Here is a 22,540-nt window from a genome sequence, read left to right as displayed (position 1 = left end):
AACCATCGCCGGCTCCAACCTTGTGGCCACACATAATCCCCATGACAGCAGAACTCCTTGTTTTGGATGACAATAACCAGAGGCAGAACTTATGGGAACACATGCTAAAGCTACAGCTGCCGTGTCTGATCAGATGCGGCACCGTTTCCCACCTATCTTTCTCCCCCTCTCAAACACACATGAATAGGGTGCTACTTACTAATACTGAAGAGGAGCAGAGCTTTCATGCAGAGGAATTCCTGGGGTGTGATCTGAAGCCATCCAAACTCTTGAGACAGATGTCGCATCCTGACACACTGGCTGTACATTCTGGATTTGTGCATCCGGTACCTAGGGGTTTGGGGGGAGATGAGACAGGGAGACAAAAGCAAATGTCATCAGGAAAGTTAAAAATGAAGCAATTAATCACCTTTCTTTCATTGAAAGAATGTCTCCCCACACCCTCTAGGGCTGCATTCCCTCCTGCAAAATCCTAACCCTGTCTGTTTTGCAATCTTGATGGCAATCTGTCCTGGCAGCAAGACGGGAGAACATTCCAAAAGGTCAGATTATGGATGATCACATGGTACACTGAGGTCCCCTTGACCTCCCTGTTTCCTTGAAAAAGAAATCACTCCGAAGTATTTGCAATATTTAAACAAGTCAATGACAACATCCACAGAGTTATCCACAGAGGCAGGGAGATGAAGACTATTGATCCCTTTGATGGCTGCTGTCACGGCCTTCCAGCAGGTCACAAGGGGGTCACGAGTGGAGGTGGAAAGAAGTATTGATGCTGCTTTGCTCACCTGCCATGCTGAGAAATTACGATTGTTAGGTTGCTGGCACCTGGTGGCTTTTCTGATTTCATTGTTCACTGAGCTTTGAGACTGTTTTCTATGTCACTTCCTCCTGTAAAGTGAGTGTGGAAGTGCCTGAAACCTATGAACTGGGCAATTGATGTGAATATCCTGGGAAGGTGGAGTTGTCTGTTTGCTGCTGCACACAGATCTCCTCTTTTGAGTGAGGGGTGGTGTCAGACCAGGGCCTGGGAGACTCAGGTTCAAGTCCCCTTTGGGCCCCTTTTGCCCACACTCTCAGCCTTCTCTACTGCACAGGGTTGGATAAAAAGGAGGGGAGGAGAACGACGGAAGCCGCTTTGGGTCCCCACTGGGGAGGAAGGCAGGGTGTAAATTAAGTAAATACTTTTATTCCATTGTAAAACTCAGCAGTTCCACATGGTAATTCCCGAGGGGCAACCATGCTAGTCTGGAGAAGTAAATAAAACAGGGATCTGGTGGCTCCTTAAAGACTAACAACATCTCTGCTTGCAGTTTTCATGAGCTGGAGCACTAGCTATTGGATTAAACTCATGCTTTATTTTGACAGCTAACACCCTTCCCCAAGCGGTCCAGGCGCCGTGACGCAGCTCTGAACAGCCTTTGCAAAGTGGGGGTGTCCCATGCCTCGGCAGAAGGGCTGTACTAGCTGGGAAAGCCGAGCCTGCAGGGCCTGAAATCTCAAGCAATTGGGGTTTGTGTGTCATGTGACCAAGGAAAGACAGACATCCTGGCAATGTCTGAGGTTCAGTGTTTGTATTTGTTCTCGAGGAAAGAGAAAACACAAGCTCCCAACACAGAAAAGAAGAAACCCAAAACAGAAAAAAATAAAGTCCCGCCCCAGGCAAGAGAAACCCTAAAATCAATTTCAGCCATAGGAGCTGAGCTCTGGAAGAAGCACCTTCACGCGTTAGAGAGCATATTTTCCTCACTTCCGCCCTTCCCCCCTACAATTAAGGATGTCGGCTTGTTTATGACATTAAAGCCCTAGTACTTCTTCCGTCTGCATAATCTGCAACCAGAAAGCCTAATCCTCCTCCGCAGAAATCCATTCCTGGTTTTCTGCTATTCCGTGGCTAGCAAGTCCTATGTATTTATTTAATTTATTTATAATCTGCCTTGCTCACTGAGACTCAAGGCTGATTACTTAGTGTCAAACAATGCAATCCAAAAAGAGGAGACATCAAATAAACAACAGGGATATGATTGGAAAAACTGGAAACACCCATCATAAATAATGGGGTGGGGAAAAGAATTTAAAAGTCAAAAAGCAATGCAGGAAAAGCAGGATAATACATACAATAAAGCACCGGAATAGACCACAACAGGGCTGCCAGGCCAGGCCTGGCAATCATTGGGAGTCAGCTTGCAGCAATGGTGTGATGTCACTTCTGAGAAAACCCCTGGAAGTGACATCACAACTGTTAATTCCGCGTGGGAAGGATTCACGAGATCAGAGACGGAGTTCAACAACACAGCTTTATTTGATTTCAGCACAGAACTAACTGACTTACACGCTGAATGTGCCCTGCTTATATGCCCCCCTGGCCGCCTGCGGCCACTCCCCCCTGATCCGTGATAGGGGGGAAATACCCTCTCGGTGACCAATGGGACATGCTGGCTTAGGGCCAATAGGATCCGTTTGCTTGACCAATAGGGTGAGCAGGGTTTGGGATCCTTCGACAGAACTCAAGCTCCTCAGTCTCCCTTGATAACTCCCCAATTATATACATACACCCCTCCCCCCTAAGTCCGAGCAGCCCCCCCACTGTCACTCTAGGAGCACACAAAGTCCTGGAGGTAACTCGGCCGCGATCGATTCCGCTGGGAACGGCGCAGCACTGGGATGGGGGACGATGGGCGATCCGTCGTTCCCGGATCAGTCTTACCCTCGGTGGCTGGGTTGTCATTCGCCGGGCTGAGGTCCGGCGCTGGCAGCGGCAACGGTTGTTCCGGTCGCTCTGGTTGTTCCAGCTCCCGGGTGGCAGGAATTGGTGGCGGCGCTGTCACCGTGGCTGCTTCCTGCAAGTCGACAGGGTGGTGGCGTAGCTGATCAATGTGATGCCGCAGGACGCGCCCCTCCGGGGTGGCGACCCAATAGGATAGCGGGCCGGTGGCATCCTGGACCGTGGCTGGAATCTAGGCGGGGCCCGCTCCATAGTTTCGGGCGAACACGGGGTCGTCCTGCTCCATGACCCTTGGGGAGGTGGTCGCATCTTTGCGGCCCGGGTACTCAGGCACAAGGTCGGGGTGCAGTCGGTCAAGCATGGTTTTCGGGCGGCGACCCATGAGGAGTTCTGCGGGGCTCTTGCCAGTCGCAGAGTTGGGTGTGGTGTGCTAGGCTAAGAGGAAATCCACTAGCCCCGTCCCAGTCATGGCGGTCGATGCGTCGCAACGCATCCTTTGTCGTTCGGACCATCCGTTCTGCCTGCCCGTTGGTGGCGGGGTGGAACAGAGCCGAGGTTGTATGGTGGATCAAGTTCCTGGCCAGGAAGTCTTTGAATTCGGATGACGTAAATTGGGCCTCGTTGTCAGAGACCACAGTGTCGGGCAAGCCATGGGTTGCGAAGACTTTGCGCAGCTCACAGATGACCACACCCGAGGTCATGGAACCGACGTCGACGACCTCTAGCCACTTAGAGTAGGAGTCCACGATAATCAAGAATGTCTTACCCTGGAACGGCCCGGCAAAGTCTATGTGCAGGCGGGACCAGGGTGTGCGGGTGGACTCCCAGCACTGGGTCGGTGCCCGAGGCATCTCTGGGCGGGACTCCTGGCAGGGTTGGCAACAGCTCACCCACTCCTCGATAGCAGCGTCAATGCCCGGCCACCACACGTAGCTTCTTGCCAGGGCTTTCATGTGCATGACCCCTGGGTGGCTAGTGTGTAGAGCAGGGGTGGGGAACCTTTTTCCTGCCAAGGGCCATTCGCACATTTATAACATATTTCAGGGGCCATACCAGGTGTAGATCTCCCGGTGTGGGGGGGAAAGGCTAGGGTTGCCAGGTCTCCAGCCACCACCTGGAGGTTGGCAACCCCAGGGGAAGCCACCCAGAGAAGGCCTGCTGGGCGCCCCCACTCCCCCCTCCCAGGTGGGACCCAGAAAACGACGTGCCAGGGGGGCCCAACCCACAGTCGATTGGCAAGGGAGGAAGGGAGGAAGGAAAACAGAGAAAGAGGAAAAGAGAGGGAGGGAGAAAGAGAGAGAAAGGGAGAAAGAAATGGAGAGAGGGGGAGAAAGAAAGAAAAGGACAGAGGGAAAGAAAAAAAAGGACGGAGGGAGACAAAGAAAGAGACAGAAAAAGAGGGAGGAAGAGAGGGAGAGAAAGGAGAAAGAGTGACAGAAAAAGAGGAAGAGAGAAAAGCCTCCCCCCCACACACACACCCGCACATGCCGGCCTGCGCGACCGGGCCCCAGCCACCCCACCTCCCCCACCCACACACACACACCCGGCGGCGCACGGAGCACCAAGCAACCGGGCCCCAGTCTTCGTGCACTCCCCCCCCAGAGTCCATAAAAGCCCTCCCCAAGCCCAATTGGTTCTGCATGCATGCTCTGCCGCCGGGAGCCGCCAGCCTCTCCCCCCCCCCGCTGCTCAACAGTCGACAGGCAGTGAGAGGGGCTTACAATGTGCCACAGCGTTCCTGCACGCGGCAGCTGTAGGGGGCAGCCTTGGGGGAAGAGTCCCTCCCCTCTCACCAACCAACAACCAACAGTCAGTGTGAGGAGGTCCAAAGGGCGCTACAAGGGTGCTGTAAGCCGTGGCCCCAGGAACACCCTCAGGGAGGGCCACCCTGCGCCCCGCCTTTGCGCCAAGGTTCCCGGAGCTCCTGAGGGCCACAAAAATGTCCTCAGGGGCCGCATATGGCCCCCGGGCCTGAGGTTCCCCACCCCTGGTGTAGAGCCTCCAGTGTGCGCATGCGTAGCTTGGCCGGAATCATGATGCGGCTCCCCCACAGTAGGCACCCCTTTTGTAATGAGAGTTCGGTCTGGCGGGAGGCGAATGGTTTGAATTCCCCGGCCAGCCGGGTCACCGGCCACCCCATCCCCACCCAGTTCAGGACCCGGGCGAGGGTGCGATCCTTTGCCGTGTGTGCAGCGATGTCCGATGCATGGAGGGGAGGTTCAGGCAACAACTCCATAAGCATCACCTCGCAGGCGGGAGCAGGGTCAGCATCGGAGGTTTCCAGTGGCAGGCGGCTGAGGGCGTCGGCGTTGCTGATGGACTTCCCGGGCCTATGGACGAGCAGGAACTCATAGGCATTCAGGAAGATCGACCAGCGGAGCATACGGGCGACAGGATCTGCGGCGTTTGGTGATCTGGAACAAACAACCCCAAGAGCAGCTTGTGGTCCGTCACAACGGTGAACTGTCGCCCTTGGAAGAAGTCGTGGAACTTTTTGATGCCGGCCACGACGGCGAGTGCCTCCTGGTCGATTTGCACGTAGTTCCGCTCCACGGGGGTGAGGGTCCTGGAATAGAAAGCGATCGGGGCCTCCCGGCCGTCTTGCAATCGGTGCTGCAGGACTGCGCTGACGCCGTAGGGAGAGGCGTCGCAGGTTAGCACCACCGGCAGTTTCTTGTCAAAGTGGACGAGCAGGGTGGCCGAGGAGAGGAGGCCCTTCGTGGCCTTGAAGGCCCGCTGCTGCGGCTCACCCCACACCCACCGGGTTGAAGTGTCCAGGAGACGGTGGAGGGGTTCGGCAACCGACGCTTTGTTGGGCAGGAAGGCATGGTAGAAATTTAAAAGTCCCAAGAACGCCTGAAGTTCCTGCTTGCACTTGGGTGGGGGAGCGCTATGGATCGCTTTGACTTTCTAAGGGGTCGGGTGGACGCCGTCAGCATCGATGAGGTAGCCCAGGAACTCCACTTGCGGCAAGCCCAGCTGTCACTTCTTGCATTTGACGGTGAGCCCCGCGGCCCGGAAACGGCCGAGAACCTGGTGGACGGGGTCAAGGAGCTCACCCTCGGAGGCAGCGGCAATCAGGACGTCATCGAAATATGGGACGATGCCGGGCAGGCCCTTCAGGAGGTCCTCCATGATGTTTTGGAAAATTCCCGGGGCAGTGCTGGCCCTGAACTGCAGGCGGGTCACCCGGAAAGCGCCCCGGTGCGTGACGATGGTTTGCGCCTCTGCCGAAGACTCGTCAGCGTGACTCTGAACGGCCCGATTCAGGGCGCACTTGTAGTCCACGCAGATGTGGACGTCCCCGTTTGGCTTCAACGGGGTAACAATCGGCGTTTCCCACTTCGCGTTGGGCACTGGAACCAGGACGCCCTGGGCGATGAGCTGATCGAGCTCCGCGTCGATCCGGCCCTTCAGAGCGAAGGGAACGCGGCGGGGCTTCAGGCGGATGGGGGCGGCTGGATCGATGAGGAGGCGGACAGGTGGCCCCTTGTAGCAACCCAGGGGGCCACGCCAAACATCCTCGAACTCAGACCAGACAGCCTCGAGCGACGCCAGACTAAGGTGGTGGAGGCCTGTGATATGACTAAGGTGGCGGAGGCCCATGATATTTAGTCCGAGGGCTTTGAACCACTCAAACCCCAGCAGGCTGGCGCGGCGCCCCTCGACCACGACGAGGCGCAGGCGGCTGGTGAGGGGCCCGTATCGCACGGACACATGAGCGACGCCCAAAACCCGAACACGGTGGCGTTGGAAGTCCGTGATGACAAGGCTGGAGGGCTCCAGCTCGGGCAGTGGGGTGCACTTGGCAAGGTCCCAGAAAGTGTCCTCAGAAATGATGGAGAGGGCGGACCCGGAATCCACCTCCATCTCGCAGGGGGCCCCCTCAATTAAAACGGTGGTGGAGAGCTTGTTGTCGCCGTGGTCCTTGTGCAGGCGGAGGGTGTGGACGCGGCGTCGGTCGCGGAGGCCACGGGACGGGGACCCGGAGTCGCTGTCGCCGTCGGAGAGAGCGTGGACTGGTTGGGTGGCGCCATCCTTCTTCTCCGGGTGAGACGGTTTCTGAGACGAACAGCAGACCTTAGCGATGTGACCGGCTCGGCCGCACGCCCTGCAGAGGGCATCGCGGAAACGGCACGTGTGTCAGTCGTGGGGGTCACCGCAGCTAGCGCAGGCCCTCGATGCTGGGCCCCGAGGCTTGGGCGCCCTGGCGGACAGTTTGTGGGCCTCGTCGCCGGAGTCGCCATCGCTGGCGTGGCTAAAATGGACGGCGGCAGCCTCCCTGGGCCCCCTGGCAGCGGGAATGGCGGTGCGGTCCCCCAGACACTCGTCCCGGTCCTCAGACTCTGCTGCGGTCACTTCCTCGACAGCTGTTGCCAGCGTTGCATCTTTCTTTCCCTTCAGGCGGTGGCGCACTTTCGCGTCCCTGAGGCCAAACACGAACCGGTCCCGGAGCATCTCATCGAGGGCTGAGAATGCGCAGGATCTGGCGATCTGGTGAAGAGCTGCGAGGTACTCGGTGACGGTCTCTCCAGGCCGCTGGTCGCGGAGGTGGAAATCGTGGCGGTGGGCCAACACCGTGGGCTGTGGGGAGAAATGGCCGGCCAGTGCCTTCATGATGGCGTCGAAGTCGGTCGCCTCGAGCTGCGCGGGGGCCACGAGGGTCTCAGTCAGCTGGAATGTCCGGGGCCTGCAGACGCTGAGGAAGACCGCCCACTTCTGTACGGCGTCCGTGAATTTGTTCGCCACCATGAAGAACGAGACGTGGGAAGCGTAGCTTTCCCAGTCGCCGGGGTTGGAGATGTCGAATGCCTCCAGAGATCCGGTGGTGGCCATGAGCGCTGTGAGTACGTCTCTCCTGAGAACCCCAGGGAATCAGCAAACGGGCCGGCTGCCTGGACACAGCGAGGACGTGGAGAGAGGCGGAGGCCGTGGGTCAGCCGGCGTGTGATTCAGCGTGGCGGACCGGGCTGCCTACCGGTCACTGTGGATGGCGGGACGAGAGTGATTCAGCAGGTCAGCCAGGCCACTCCCCAGTCTTCGTCACCACTGTTAAGGCCACGTGGGAAGGATTCACGAGATCAGAGACGGAGTTCAACAACACAGCTTTATTTGATTTCAGCACAGAACTAACTGACTTACCCGCTGAACATGCCCTGCTTATATGTCCCCCTGGCCGCCTGCGGCCACTCCCCCCTGATCCGTGATAGGGGGGAAATACCCTCTCGGTGACCAATGGAACATGCTGGCTTAGGGCCAATAGGATCCGTTTGCTTGACCAATAGGGTGAGCAGGGTTTGGGATCCTTTGACAGAACTCAAGCTTCTCAGTCTCCCTTGATAACTCCCCAATTATATACATACACAACAACACCTCTTTGGGAATTGCTGGAAACTCTAGGCTAAAACCATAGAGTTTAGGTGATTCCTAGAAAGGCATGACATTACTGCCAGGGTTTTCCCAGAAGTGCCCTCATACCGTGGGCCTGATAGCCATATTTAATTTTACTTTTCTCCCACCACTGCTCTGAGCAGCATCAGGAAACGGGAGATGGGGGTGGAAGATTCCACCTCTCTTTCTCTCATCATTGTGCTCATAGATGATGCTGGGCCATAAGAATTTTCTCCACTGTGGGACTGTGTTGGGTGTGGTGTGTGTGTCTCTTACTATCCAGAGCCAGTCCTTGACTAGGGTTCCCAGATGCCCGGTAATGGTGGGCAATTACCCAACAATTAATGGGTCTTCCCGCTGCCCCTCAGCTGGCTGGTGGGCGGAAGCAGGCCAGTTGAAGGGGGGCGATCCACGTGTGTGTGGGACATGCGCCACAATAACTTCACATCCAGGTTTACCCTGGAAGCGACAGAGACACTCTAGCATGTTTTTCCAAAAAATCTATGGAAATGATAGAGTTTTTGGAGGAATGTGCTAGAGCGTCCCCTGTGGTGGACCCTTTGAGCTTAACAGTGGAAACTTTGTCAGCAGGCGGTCACTCCGCATGGAGTCAGGGCTCATCCTGACCCCCACCTATGGTGACCCAACCCTGGAGAACTGAGCCTCCCCTTATCTACTCTGCCCCTTCCTGTAGTCTGTTTCCTGGTTACTTATGGGTTCTGAGAAGTTGGCTTGCGTAGAGAGTGACTGTGTTTTCTATGCTTGCAGGAACAGGAAGAGGTTCCCCCCACCCCAGAAGAGCCTTCTACTAGCAAAGTACCTGCCATTGTCATGTCCTGCCCCCAATGCTTAGCAACGCCAGGGCTGATCTTTGTAGGATACTACTCTTCCAGGATTTGGGCCCATCCCAGAATTCCCCCCCCCAGCTCTTGCCACATGCCAGCACCACTCAGGAGGTGCATATGCCTTTTCTGCTTATGAAACTGCTGGAAGAAGCCACAAGTGACATTCTAAGCATGTAGATCTGAAGGGTGCAGATGAAGGAGTTGGGGGGGGGGGGGAGAGAGAGAAGGCAACAACAGAGAGGGAGTGATGGGAATTAGAAATGTTACAAAGCAATTTTCAGAAAAGTCCCAGGAGACACAAAAAGGGGTTGCTCCCCGCTCCTTCCCAGAAGGTGTCATAAAAATGCTATTCTTGGTTTGGGCTGTTAAAGCCTCACTCTGAGCGAGGCCCCCCCCGGGGGGCTGGATGGGCCCTTCTCTAGTTCTATATTCACAGAACATTTGCTGCCAAGGACGCCTCGCCGGCTGCCTGCGAGGCCTCGGCTCCACAAGTGTTCTGGTGTGGGAAAAGCACCAGAATGTGAGCTTTCCTACAGTGTGGCCTGGGCACTGAAGCCGTCTTGTGGAGCTCCTTGCCAGACTGTTAGCTATCAGATCCTGGAAATGGTTGATTTTCAAACTCTATTTTGGATACTGACACTGTGCAGATTTTTAAAAAGTTGCTTCAGCAGCAGCTGCCACCACAGCACAAGAATCTAACTTGCATGCATGAAGTTTAGCTGTGTGCATGCACGAAAATATTTTAAACAATATGTTCATTTTAGCCCTGACCTGGGTGGCCAAGCTAGCCTGATCTTGTCAGATCTCAGAAGCTAGGCAGGCTCAGCCGTGGTTAGTACTTGGATGGGAGACCACAAAGAAAGACCAGGGTTGCTACACAGAGGCAGGCAATGGCAAACAGCCTCTGATAGGTTCTTGCCCTGAAAACCCTACAGAGTTGCCATAAGTTGGCTGCAACTGGAAAGACTTTCCACCACCACATGTTCATTTTAAAAGGCATCCTGTTAAACAGCATTTCTGCCTGAAATGTTGAAGAGTTACTGTAAGAGTTATGAATAACCTCCCTGACACTGTGTGGTGGGCCTCCACCTCCAGTGGCAGTCATTTTGTGGTTGTGCCCTCCACCCTGTGACAGAATTCCAAGATGCAGGTAGGCTCAAAAAGGTTTTATGCCCTGTTCCACTGAGTTCACACACTCAAGAGCACCTGAAATGGTATTTGCAGATTTTGTTCTTGCTGTGGCTGACAGCTCAAATCCTGTTGCAACCTGCTCCCAGGGGATGAAAAGGGTTGGATTAGGAAGGGGCCATAACTCATAATGAGTGAACATGCTTGGTATATAAAAGGTCTCGGGATCAATCCCCAGCAATGAAAAGGATCTCAGGCAGTAGGTGTTGGGAAAGTTTTTGCCCCACATGAGACCCTGGAGAGCAGCTACTGGGCTAGAAGATCATTCTGCATAATGTAGTTTCACATGTTCATGGTTACGACTCAGTGACTGCAACATGAAGAGACATGTGAAGCGGCTGCCACAGCCAGAGCCTCACTTCACCAATGCTCATCCATGCACTCAAGCCACTCAAAATTGGCTGGGGACAGGCTGGGGACAGTCGAAGTCAACAAGCAATGGGATCCTGAGGAACATCCCCCCCCCCCATGCACAAGTCAGCCGCCGTTATGCAAGGGTCTGCTCACTTGCTCCTGAAGGCAAAGGACAGGAGCAGGCTTCCCATCTGAAAGGAAGGACCGAAGGAGTTCCTGCGGTTATTCAGGAGCCCCTTAAGATATAATGGCCATACATTTTCCCAGCCACCCTCCATCCCATCCCTTCCAACAGCATGAGAGAGGCAGGCAGATGGCTGCAAGGAAAGCCAGCACTTACTCATTGAAGACTAAATCTGGGGCAAAGTACAGCATCCGGGAGTTCACGTTGGTAAACGATCTCCATCCCATGGCAAAAATCATCAAGCCCATCCAGGAGTACTGAATGATCGCCATTTGGTCGTCCACGTGCAGGTTACGGAATCCTAGAGGAAATGGACAACTGGAGGTCAACAGAGCATCTCAGCACTGGCCGCGACAGAGGGCACGAGTGCGCTTCACGTGCATCTCCTCCTGGAAGAAGCTTGGCAAGGAAACTCACCTTGGTGTCTCTTTCTGAAACCAGTATAATCTATGGCATTTAAAATTGGGAAGCTGAGAAGGAAACCAAGAGAAGAGAATGCAAAGCTCCCATGGAAGAAAGTAGATCAGTGGCACATGAAACACATCATGGTGTTATTTTTTGTTACTATTATTACACATGTATATTGCAGCACCCATTAAAAAACACAACTCACAAACTAGGCTGAGTTTCCTTTTCCCTAGACTGGAACATACATATGAATCTTATTAAACATGAACAGGGAATGGAATTATCGACTTTTTGAACTGAGCAATGGATCCCCTTTCTGACTGTCCTGTGATCTGTCTTTAAAACAGTGGCCCAAACAAAAGATGACAATAAACTGGAAATACTTGAAAAGGAAATAAAGGACTTCAGGGCTACGTTCAAAATTATTTGTTATGGAGAATCTATTGAACAGACGTTGGGGCTAAGAGACCAGTGGCTGGAATCTATAAGCAAACTTACAGATAAATAGTCTAAGAGATTAAAGGAAGGGGACCTAATGATCAACAGATTTCAAGAATATACAGATGAGTTGCACCAGAAGAACAAATGCTTTGAAGAAAAACAGGAGAAGCTATTGGAAGTTCTTGCTAGCATCAAAGATGGATTTTATATAATTTTATATTACATAAAATTATAAATTACATTATATATATATATATATATATATATATATATATATATATATATATATATATATATATATATATATATATACATATATATATATATATATATATAAATTACATAAAGTCTTCATAATTTGAGGTGAGGCTCTATCAGCAGAGTTTTAATTGGAAAAGGACCAAAATGCTATTTGGAGCATGAAAACACACTTATAAAAGGCCTTTGTGGTTTATCCAATGAAGGCAATGTAAACAAGACTTTTCTCTGCCATAGTTTAATATAAGCTCACATTTCTGTTTTAACACTAACACAAATGTGCACTCACAAATCCACAATACTCAGATACATCCAATTAAACAACTGATCTGTATGGATGCAAGGTTTCCAAAGGGTTCCATTTTTAGGTGTTTCTGAACGTGGATTTCAGGCTGGTAAAGCTGAGTTTCAACTTGCAGAATATTGGAATAGAGATGCAAGATTAACACAGAAGGTTGATTTGGAAGCATGGATATATTGTGATTTGTAGATTCTTGGCATTTGAATTAGTGGCTTTGGATTCTATTTGGTGGGGTTTTCCCCACACAAAAAGGGGTTAGCAGAAGAAGCAGAACAAATGTGCAAACCAGCAGCTGCGGGGAAGTGGTCTGGCCAGACCAGTGGGAAATCCAACAGCACCTGCTCCTTCGGTTTCATTTACCTGTGGAAGTCAGTTTGCAAGACTGTTCATTCCCATCAGGGGGTTACTGACGCTTCTCACCCATGTGGGAATGCAACACAGTTCTCCGGAAGGACTGCCGGGTACTGATCAGCCTTTCCCATCAAAGGTTGATTGAGAGGGGTGAGGGGGCATCTTCCTCTGCCTGTCTTCCCTTCCATTCCTTAAGCTAGCTGCCTTAAAGTTGTGAATTTCCTGCATTGTGCAGGGGATTGGCTGGATGACCCTGGTGGTCCCTTCCAACTCGATGATTCTATGCCTCTTTGAAGCGGCAGCTGCTGTTCGAGCAGCAGGCATTTCTGTGAGCCAGGCCTGTTTTCTTAAGAGATCAGCTCTAAGAGTCTGTTGGGCCACCAGTGCTATGAAAGAGGGGCTGGTTCTCCCCCACTCCCTCCCCTCCTGGTAGAGCAGCAGACATCATTCAATGAAAAATCCAATGCTCTTAAACCCGTTCTTAAACCCAGCTTCTGAAATTAAGTGAGGTTCCCATCCACAGGCTGTGCAGGTCACTCTATATTTGAGTTGGATGGATGGTGAACATGAAAATCCTTGGCCAGGAAGAGAGCGGGTTATAAATCTAATAAAGTAATGATAATAATTTTGGAGAGCGCAGAAGGCAGCCTGCCTGTCCCCACTGCCCAACATCCATAAATCTGTCACGAGGTTCAAAATACCTATCTTGGAACTTAAGCCCTTTTAACATGCTGGTTTTTGTTCTGTGGAGAGTCAATGGCTTAAGCAATCCTTGGGGCACCGTCGAGTAGCAGTCCTCTCTCAAACCCTCCCTCTTCTGCAACAACGATTTCTACACCAGCAGTAAACCATCCTGGAAAAAGGAAGCTTTCTTACATGCATTTGTTCTGCTTGATGTTTCTTGTATGGCTGGCAGTAAATGAATTCCTTTGATGTTGGTGGTAGAATAACAATAGCCCTGATACTGTGATAACTTGGTTGGGCAGGTCAGTGTTCTGTTGCAGGGGGGAACCTGAGAAACAGCTACCCGTCTAGGGCCAACTTATGAGGTCATGAGACAGAGGAGATTCAGTCAAGGAACTTCCTAATTGGGAGCAGGACGTGCAATCCTAGACAGAGGGAAAAGGGCTCAGAAAAGTTGCCCAGGGTGGCACTGTCAAAGGAAGATTTCGAAAAGTTGTGAATTGCGCCATACATTGCCTCATGAACAGGCGACAGATCAAAAGTCTACTGAACTCCAAAGCCAGGGGTGTTGGCCCTTCTGCTCTGAGGCCTTGGTGGGGGTCATTTGTGAGCAAGAGCAGAGCCGTGCCCCCCCCCCCAGCCGCATTTTTCAGCTGCTGTTTCTTTACTTTTCAGTCGGTGGCTGAAGCTGCTCAGGCTACTGTGCTCAGTAGACTTGCTTTGGAGAAAGCCCAACAATATCAACAGGACTTGGCACACACCATACATTTTAAACACAGTTTTCCCACCATAATTAAATGTTTCACCTCTATGCTAATAACAAGTCCCCTGTTAGTATCTGTGCTCGGTAGCTATTAAATAATGCCCATTAGCAATTATTTGGTTTCCAGCAAGGTTCATCTCCGTGATGCATACTTTCAGCACATTCTTAACATCTTTGCATTTCAGACTTTAAATTCACATGTATTATCTTTGGTGAGCAAATACTCAAGAAATAATATTCATCTACTTCTTATTCTACCCAAATTAAGATATAGCCTTCTGTCCTATTGCTACTATTGATCAAAGAGAGGCATCCTTTAATATCCATATGCAAATAGCTTGAATATCCAAATTAATGGTGTGGGAGGAATTATTATATGTCCACAGTGATGAGAAAGTTCTGGATAATGCTACAGGGTGCTCACAGCATCCATGGATTTTCTAGAATGGGTTAATGGAAGCTTGTTGGTGTCACAATCTTTCAGCCTAGCCAATCTCAAAAGGTTGTTGTAGTGAGAATGGGGTGGAGGAGGGGAGAACAATGTGATTAGTTGCTTTGGTCCTGATTAGGGAGAATAACAGATATATAAATAAAATAAGTATAAAATAATTTTGCATGTTTGCTGGTTTAATGGTTTAATTGGGTTCATAAAGCTGAGAAACCTAATTACAACGACCAAACGCATTCAATTTACAGACAAATTTAACAGGAAAAACAGATGCTCCCATTCTTTTGGGTTCAATTGCAATTCCAGGAGATCTCCAGGTCCCACCTGGAGGTTGGCAGCCCTACTTCTCTGCTGTGATTCATTCTGACTTAGGTTTGCATCATAAGTCATCATGTTGACTCTGCTGAGCCTGCAAAAGATGGTGGTAGGATTCCAGCCAGAACCTCTTCAGATTGCAAGGGGTTGTTTGTGTGCATGGTCTAGTTTTTGAAAGTTCTCCCACATGCACATGCTCTGTTTACTGCAGACCTCTCCCTGGCACACTAGCAAAGAACATCTGAGATGAGGGGACATCAAGGAACATGAATTCTCCCCTTGCAAGTGAGCCAGTCTGGAATCCACCTTAAGCCTACCAACAAAATAAAGGCTCAGTGCTGTTAAGATAATTGGAGCAACCCAAAACAGCGCTCAACAATAATAATGAAATTAGAGTGAATTTTATAAAAGTGCAAAGGTGAAATAAAGTCAGATATATACAAAATATATACCAATAGAAGTACAACTAGATACAAGTATCAAACAGGATTTTGTTTACAATATACAGTCCAGCATGAGAATGACCAAAGGAAGGATGCCACCGATCCTAATTCAACAGGTAAGTCAAAAAAGTATGTATACTGTCCATAAGTCTTTGCCGAAATATAATGTATATGTTATAAATATTTTTCGTAGATTTAGGTTTCAAGCGGGTGGAGACAAGGCAAAAGAAGCAAAGCCACGACGAGAAGATATCAGGACGTGTCGTCTAGATCAGGATCACGTTTCGCATCTGGCTTCATCAGCTACATGTATCTGTGTACCACAAGACAATCCAAATATAGTATCCACAAAACATGCAATAAATATCACGAAGTTGAAATAAATTAATTGATTAATAAAAATATGAACTATGCCTCCATATAAAGTTATTTAACTCATAATATTTCTTACCGAAAAATTAGTAGTAAAAACCTTAATAGGTGACGTCTCATAAGGGACCATAAGCAGTTCCTGTAAAGGTCTCTGAAAAGGACAGAATAAAATTACAAGATTCTAAGTGGAAGTTAAAGGTAAGCTCAATGTCGGTTGATTAGTTACAGCTGGTAAGTGAAATGTAACGCTAGAAAAAACTTCTTAAAGAAATATTCACGTAATAAAGAAATTATTATAAAAAACAAGAATCAATTTCGTTATTCAGACCATCCGGGTATAAGGTTCTCAAGAGGAAGATGAGTTTAGTTTACATCTGATGCAAGATTTTTTGAACATTTTGAGAATCAAAAGGTCGACCCCGATACTGCCAAAGGACACATAATGACATGTCGCTGTCACTGTGTCCCTTTTCAAGGAAGTGTGCGGTAATGTTCAAAATGTTCAAAAAAACCTTTTAATTTAATTTAATTTTCAATTAATTTATTTCAACTTCGTGATATTTATTGCTTGTTTTGTGGATACTATATTTGGATTGTCTTGTGGTACACAGATACATGTAGCTGATGAAACCAGATGCGAAACGTGATCCTGATCTAGACGACACGTCCTGATATCTTCTTGTCATGGCTTTGCTTCTTTTGCCTTGTCTCCAGCCGCTTGAAACCAAAATCTACGAAAAATATTTATAACATATACATTATATTTTGGCAAAGACTTATGGACAGTATATATACTTTTTTGACTTACCTGTTGAATTAGGATCGGTGGCATCCTTCCTTTGGTCATTCTCATGCTGGACTGTATATTGTAAACAAAATCCTATTTGATACTTGTATCTAGTTGTACTTCTATTGGTATATATTTTGTATATATCTGACTTTATTTCACCTTTGCACTTTTATAAAATTCACTCTAATTTCATTATTATTATTGAGTGCTCCTAGGTTATATATACAGAAGAATGAAGTGGAAGAATGGACTGTGCCGTTTTCGGAAATCCCCTCACATAAAACACCCTTCTGCAAGCAAAATCCTGGGTGGGGGAGAGAGAGAGAGAGAAGGGCCACTTCACACGCTACATGGACCAAGTTCACATCTGAAAATATATAATGTAAATAATTGGATTATACAGGACAGATTCTTTCCTAAGGGGATGACAGTAGGGTGCTGGGCACTGCATGGCTTCATATAACCAGTGAAACGGTGCCCAGACTTCACTGAAAACCACTCCTGCCTTTCAGGTCTCCAGACTTATGCTTTTTCACTTCTGAGTCAGAGGTTGCGGTTGTTCCAAACCAGTGTGTGGAGCCAGCAGGGCTGAAAGCAACCTGTTCTAGGATGGTACGGCAAAGTAGAAGGAAGTAGCTTTCAGCCCCCTGAAGAGAATAGTGGCAAGAAATTCAAGTTACTCTCACTCCTGGGAAATGGTAACAGACTGGATGAAGAACAGCAAATGAAAACTTAATCGAGACAAGATTGTGGTTTTGTTGGTGGGAAATAAGGTTAACCAGGGACTAAAGAGTCAGCTTGTGGTGCCTGGGGCTGCAGTAAGATCCAGGCTTAGAGGTGGGGGGCATAAGGTCTCCTCTGCAGCTTGCAACGTATTTGCCCAACTTTTGGCTGAGGCTCATCCTGGAACAGCAAGATTTAGCTAATTATCTTGCCCCTGGTGACACCCCAACTGGACAGCTGTAATGAGCCTGACTTTGGGGAGGGTTCAGAAACTTCATCTAGTACAACATGTGGCAGTCTGGCTGCTGATGGGAACGTATCTCCCCAGGTTCAAAAGAACTGCACAGGTTGCCCATTCATCCTCAAAGACAATTTAAAACACTGACTATTACACCTAAAGCCCTAAATGGTCTGGGACCAAAGCCCTTAAAGGACTGCTTTCTCCCATGCTTATCTGCTCATCAAATCTGATCTTCTGTAAACACTACAGTCATGCAAAAAAAAAAATCGGTAAATTTCGGGTTTGGGTTTATTAGCTCCAATATTTTTTTTGTAAACCCAGAATAAGCCGAATGCCCACACCGGTAAAGGGGTATTTCGGCTTTATTTTCGGGTTTACCAAAAAAAATTGGGTCCAGTATAGTCTATAGGGATTTTTTTAAGCTCCTGCGGGGGCATTTTTGGAGATAGTGTCACCAAATTTGCAGTGTGGCTGTAGGGGTCCAATTTTATGGGCCAGCAAAGGGGTCACCCCCATCCTCCAGGCATTCATGAGCCAAGTGTCAGGAGTCAGGAGTCGTGTGGTCCAGGCAGGCGCGTGACATGAGTTAGGCCCGTTTCTGTTCAAGAGCGTCTTTCGGTTTTGTTTCCCTGAGCTGTTCAAACTATCCCCGCTCCCTGCCTCCTCCCCCCCCCCCCCGCTCTGACCTTGAGTCACAAGCAGGCAACTTCAGTATTATGGCTTGCTCACTCCCTGCTTCCCACCAGGCACTGTTATCTCCCAATTCCCAGGCCTGCTTGATTTAGCACCTGGGATTGTTTGTGCTTAAAGTTATGCTTTGTAGACTGGATGGTCATTAGCAGCTTTGAATCTGTGGATTGCTTAAGCTGTACCTGCGGCTCCTGAATAAACGTTTACCTGCTTTAGACCTGCCTGTCAGAGAGAGTGACTTTTTGGGATTGCCGAGGTTGGCTGGAGAACCTCACACCAAGCTGGCCATCAGTTTTCAGGTTCAGAAGTTCAGTGTTGCTGAGGACTGGCGGAAAGAGCCAATTGGCAGGCTGGCGCCTCAAAGTCTGGGGGCTCCCTTCGTATCTGGGGCGCATAGCACAATGTCCTTGCAAATTAGCTTCCAAACTGAGAAAAAAGATTCCCAAGTTTGGGTATTCAGTCTACCCAAAGCCTGAATATTGCCGAAATGGCTAATTTCGTTTTTTCCCCCGGTTCAGGTGTATCAATATGCACAACCCTAGTGGACACCCTACTTCTGATATGAGGCAACCAAGTGTCAGGGCCTTCTCAGTAATGGTACCTCGGTTATGAAATGCCCTCATCAATGTTATCCGTCCAGGACCCAGCATACTCATTTTTAGGCCCCAGGTTAACATGTTTTTGTTCAGCGCTTCCCCCCTCCCCCTTTATAAGTTCTGTAGATTCTGGCTGCCTGATCTTGACGCTGTAATTCTTTCTGTGCTGTGGATTGCATTTTTAACTGTCAGCACTGTAATTTGACTTTAAATGGTTTTTAATTAACATGCTTATTATATTAGGTGCTTTGAAACACAGGCAGGAGAATGCTGCTGCAGGTGACTTGTTTGTGGGCTTCCTAGAGGCACCTGGTGGGCCACTGTGTGAACAGACTGCTGGACTTGATGGACCTGGGTCTGATCCAGCATTGCCTTTCTTATGTTCTTATGGGAACACATGTCCATTTGGAAACAGCTACATTGGCTGCCAGGAGCCCCGTGGCGCAGAGTGGTAAGCTGCAGTACTGCTGTCAAAAGCTCTGCTCACGAGTTCGATCCCGACGGAAGTCGGTTTCAGGTAGCCGGCTCAAGGTTGACTCAGCCTTCCATCCTTCCGAGGTTGGTAAAATGAGTACCCAGCTTGCTGAGGGTAAAGGGAAGATGACTGGGGAAGGCACTGGCAAACCACCCCGTAAACAAAGTCTGCCTAGTAAACGTCGGGATGTGACATCATCCCATGGGTCAGGAATGACCCGGTGCTTGAACAGGGGACCTTTACCTTTACATTGGCTGCCGGTCTGTTTCCGAGTTCAATTCAAGGTGTCAGTTGTGACCTGTAAGGCCCTTCACAACTTGGGACACACAAATTTGAAGGGTTGTTCCCTTTCCTATGTCCCTGGGTGCCAACTACAATCAGACAGACCTCTGCTGGCTACCCCACCACTCAGGGTGGCCCATCTGGCATCAACCAGAACCCGGGCCTTCCCCATCCTGGCTCTGGCTCCGTGGATGGGGTTCCCTAAAGAGGTGAGGGGCGGCCCTCCCCCCTTGGAGGACTTTAGGAGGCGCAGCAAGGCCTGCCTGTATGCCAGGGCTGTTGAGGGGGTTTGAATGGCAGGCATCTTCTAAGGGGGGAAGAGATTGGAGGTTTGCTATTTTCGGTTTTTAATTGAAAATGTTTTTAACTGTTATTTTAATAGAATGGTGAGGTATAAATGTTTTAATAAACAAACAACAAATACTGATTTTTTAACAATTTGTTTTGTTCTAAATCGATGTATATTGTTGTAAATTGCCTTTGTGATGAAGAGAGGAGCGATTAAAAATGTATCCATATAAATGTGTGCTTTGGAGTGGATTTTGTTTTTCTATGTGCTCTGCAGAGTAATATAACTGCATAAGCTTCTGGCCTCATTTTGTAGTAACTTCTCCCACAGCTCCACTTCTTCTCTTTGTACTGATGCAGTACTCTCAGTCCGCAGGGATATAGTTACTGCCACTAGGGCTGTCAATTCGGTTCGGTCCGAACTGAAAATCAACCGAATTTCCCCTGATTCGGTGCTTTTCTGTTCGGACGGATCCGAACTCAAAACTGGCGGGCAACCGGGGGGGCCGAATTCAGCGAGTTCGGGAGTTCGCGAATAAATTCGGCCAATTCGGCCGTCAGTAAGCAGCATAACCGTCAGTAAGCAGCATTCTCCTCTCCCGGCCAATCGGTGGGCAAGCTGGGTATTCTTCTGGCCAATCAGTCAGGATTGAGTACTGGAGGAATCAGCTGATGTGCGGCCCGGCCAGGGAGAGAGAGAGAGAGAGAGCGAAATCCTCGTGTGTGTGTGTGGGGTGCTTGTGCACATTCGCTCCTTTCTGTGGCTGCAGGGGGCGCATTTGTTGGGGTGCACACACAAAACTTTCACTGGAACTTCAGATGAAGCTTCTTAAGGTACCCCCCAAGTTTTGTAAACATTGGGTCAGGGGGTCCCGAGATATGGGCTCTCCCCCTTTTCCCTCCCCCCTTTTCCATTTATGTGGCTGCAGGGGGCGCTTTTTTGGGGATATAGCCCCCAAACTTTTAGCATAGCTTCAGTGAATTATTCTTAAGATACTACCCAAGTTTTGTAAAGATGGGGTTCAGTGGGGGCAGAAATATCGCCTCCCCCCCCTTTTCTCTTTCCATGGCTGCAGGGGGCGCATTTTTGGGGGTGAAGATCCCAAACTTTGAGCAGAGTTTCAGACCAGTGTTCTTAAGATACCCCCCAAGTTTTGTGAACATTGGGTCAGGGGGTCCCGAGATATGGGCTCCCCCCTTTTTCTTTCCATGGCTGCAGGGGGCGCATTTTTGGGGGTACAAATCCCAAACTTTGAGCGGAGTTTCAGACCAGTATTCTTAAGATACCCCCCAAGTTTTTTAAACATTGGGTCAGGGGGTCTCGAGATATGGGCTCTCCCCCTTTTCCCTCCCCCCCTTTTCCATTTATGTGGCTGCAGGGGGTGCTTTTTTGGGGATATAGCCCCCAATCTTTTAGCATAGCTTCAGTGAATTATTCTTAAGATACTACCCAAGTTTTGTAAAGATGGGTTCAGTGGGGGCAGAAATATCGCCTCCCCCCCTTTTCTCTTTCCATGGCTGCAGGGGGCGCATTTTTGGGGGTGCAGACACAAAACTTTCACTGGAACTTTAGATTAAGCTTCTTAAGGAACCCCCCAAGTTTTGTGAACATTGGGTCAGGGGGTCCCGAGATATGGGCTTTCCCCTTTCCCCTTTCCCCTTTCCCCTATTGGGATGAATGGGGCAGCCGATCCTATCCTGTGTGCATCTCCTCTCCAGAGCAAAACGTTCCGTGCCTGATGGAACAGAAGACAGCCACAGTAAGACCCCTTTTCTCCTGTGTATGTGTGTGTGTGTGTGGGGGAAAGCAGAGTCTGTGTGTGTGTGGGGAGGGAGCAGTTTCTGTGGGTGGGGGGGAAGCCAAAGGGGGCTTTCGTCGGTTCTGCCTGGGGTGTGTGTTCCCCCTCGAGTCTCTCGCTCCCTGGTTTGAGGGGGGAGGTTTCAGTTGTGTGTTGCAAAGGTGTTGTTTAACAAGGTTGTGTTTGCAGTTGTTTTGCTAATTTCTCCGCTGTTGTCGGGCTGGGAGCTTTGTGCGTGGGCGGCAAGCTGTGCTGAGAGATGCACAACATTAAGGGTGGGGGACCCCTTTCAGGGCCCATATCTCAGCCCCCCCTGACCCAATCTTTACAAAACTTGGGGAGTCTTTCAATAAACGTCCTTTGAAGCTCTGCCAAAGGTTTGGGACCTCTAAGCCCAAAAATGTCCCCCCCAGAGCCGCGGAAAGGCGCTGTTGTGTTTTTAATGGCTTTATTCGGCCGAATTTGTTTCCGAACTTTGAATTCCCGCCGAATTGAACGGATCCGAAGTGAGGGAGTTCGGACTTCGGCACGTACCGAACCCACAAGGGCCAAATTCGGCCGAATCCGAACTGTACCGAATATTTTTTTTTTGACAGCCCTAACTGCCACAATAAATCTGTTACGCCATTTATGCAGGGCTGTTTACCTCGCAGTCACCCCGGCGACTGCTTCAGGGCTTCCTTTTGATTATGCGCATGCCTGTCCCGACGGTCAGAGGTTGCCTCGCGCTCTCTGTGCTTTTCCTTGTGTTTTGCCCAAGTTTTTTGGATTCTGGCTAAAACAGCATCCGAAAAACGGGCAAAATGCGTGGAAATGCGCAGGGAGAACGAAGCGACCTCTGACCGTTAGGAAAGGCATGTATAGTCAAAAGGAAGCCCTGAAGCAGTCGCCCGGGTGGCCGAGAGGGAGACAGCCCTGCATAAATGGCCCAAGTCTTTCGGGAGCCACAAGAGTCTGTTGTTTTGGCTTCAACAGACTCTCATGTCCACTCCTTTGGAATTTATTTCAGTAATACCTTTGTGGTCCTGTAGGGCCCCCACATGGAATGCTGAATTCCTTCATCCAAACTTTCTAGTGGGCTCTAGAAACATTTTCTCTTATTTATTTTTTATATTACTGTATTTTTTTTTGACATTTCATTCTTGTACTCAACTACCTTTTTCTCCATCTAACTCCAAATAACAA

The 22,540-nt window shown here is 49.6% G+C and overlaps 1 protein-coding gene across 1 annotated transcript in view; it reads right to left on the bottom strand.

Annotated features, from left to right (window-relative positions):
* The window catches only part of AR (androgen receptor), a 280,055-nt gene that overhangs the window by 13,145 nt on the left and 244,370 nt on the right, over positions 1 to 22,540 (bottom strand). Inside the window, exons 5-6 of the mRNA XM_056859314.1 lie at positions 10,844 to 10,988; positions 200 to 330 (exon numbers count right to left, since the gene is read on the bottom strand). Of these exons, the coding sequence (XP_056715292.1) occupies positions 200 to 330; positions 10,844 to 10,988 (276 nt within the window). The remainder of the gene's footprint in view (positions 1 to 199; positions 331 to 10,843; positions 10,989 to 22,540) is intronic.

The sequence above is a fragment of the Euleptes europaea genome, chromosome 13 (genome assembly GCF_029931775.1).
Source record: "Euleptes europaea isolate rEulEur1 chromosome 13, rEulEur1.hap1, whole genome shotgun sequence".
NCBI classification, from domain to species: domain Eukaryota; kingdom Metazoa; phylum Chordata; class Lepidosauria; order Squamata; family Sphaerodactylidae; genus Euleptes; species Euleptes europaea.
Note: the sequence above shows the minus strand (reverse complement) of the source record. Positions and strands in the feature narration are given on the sequence as shown.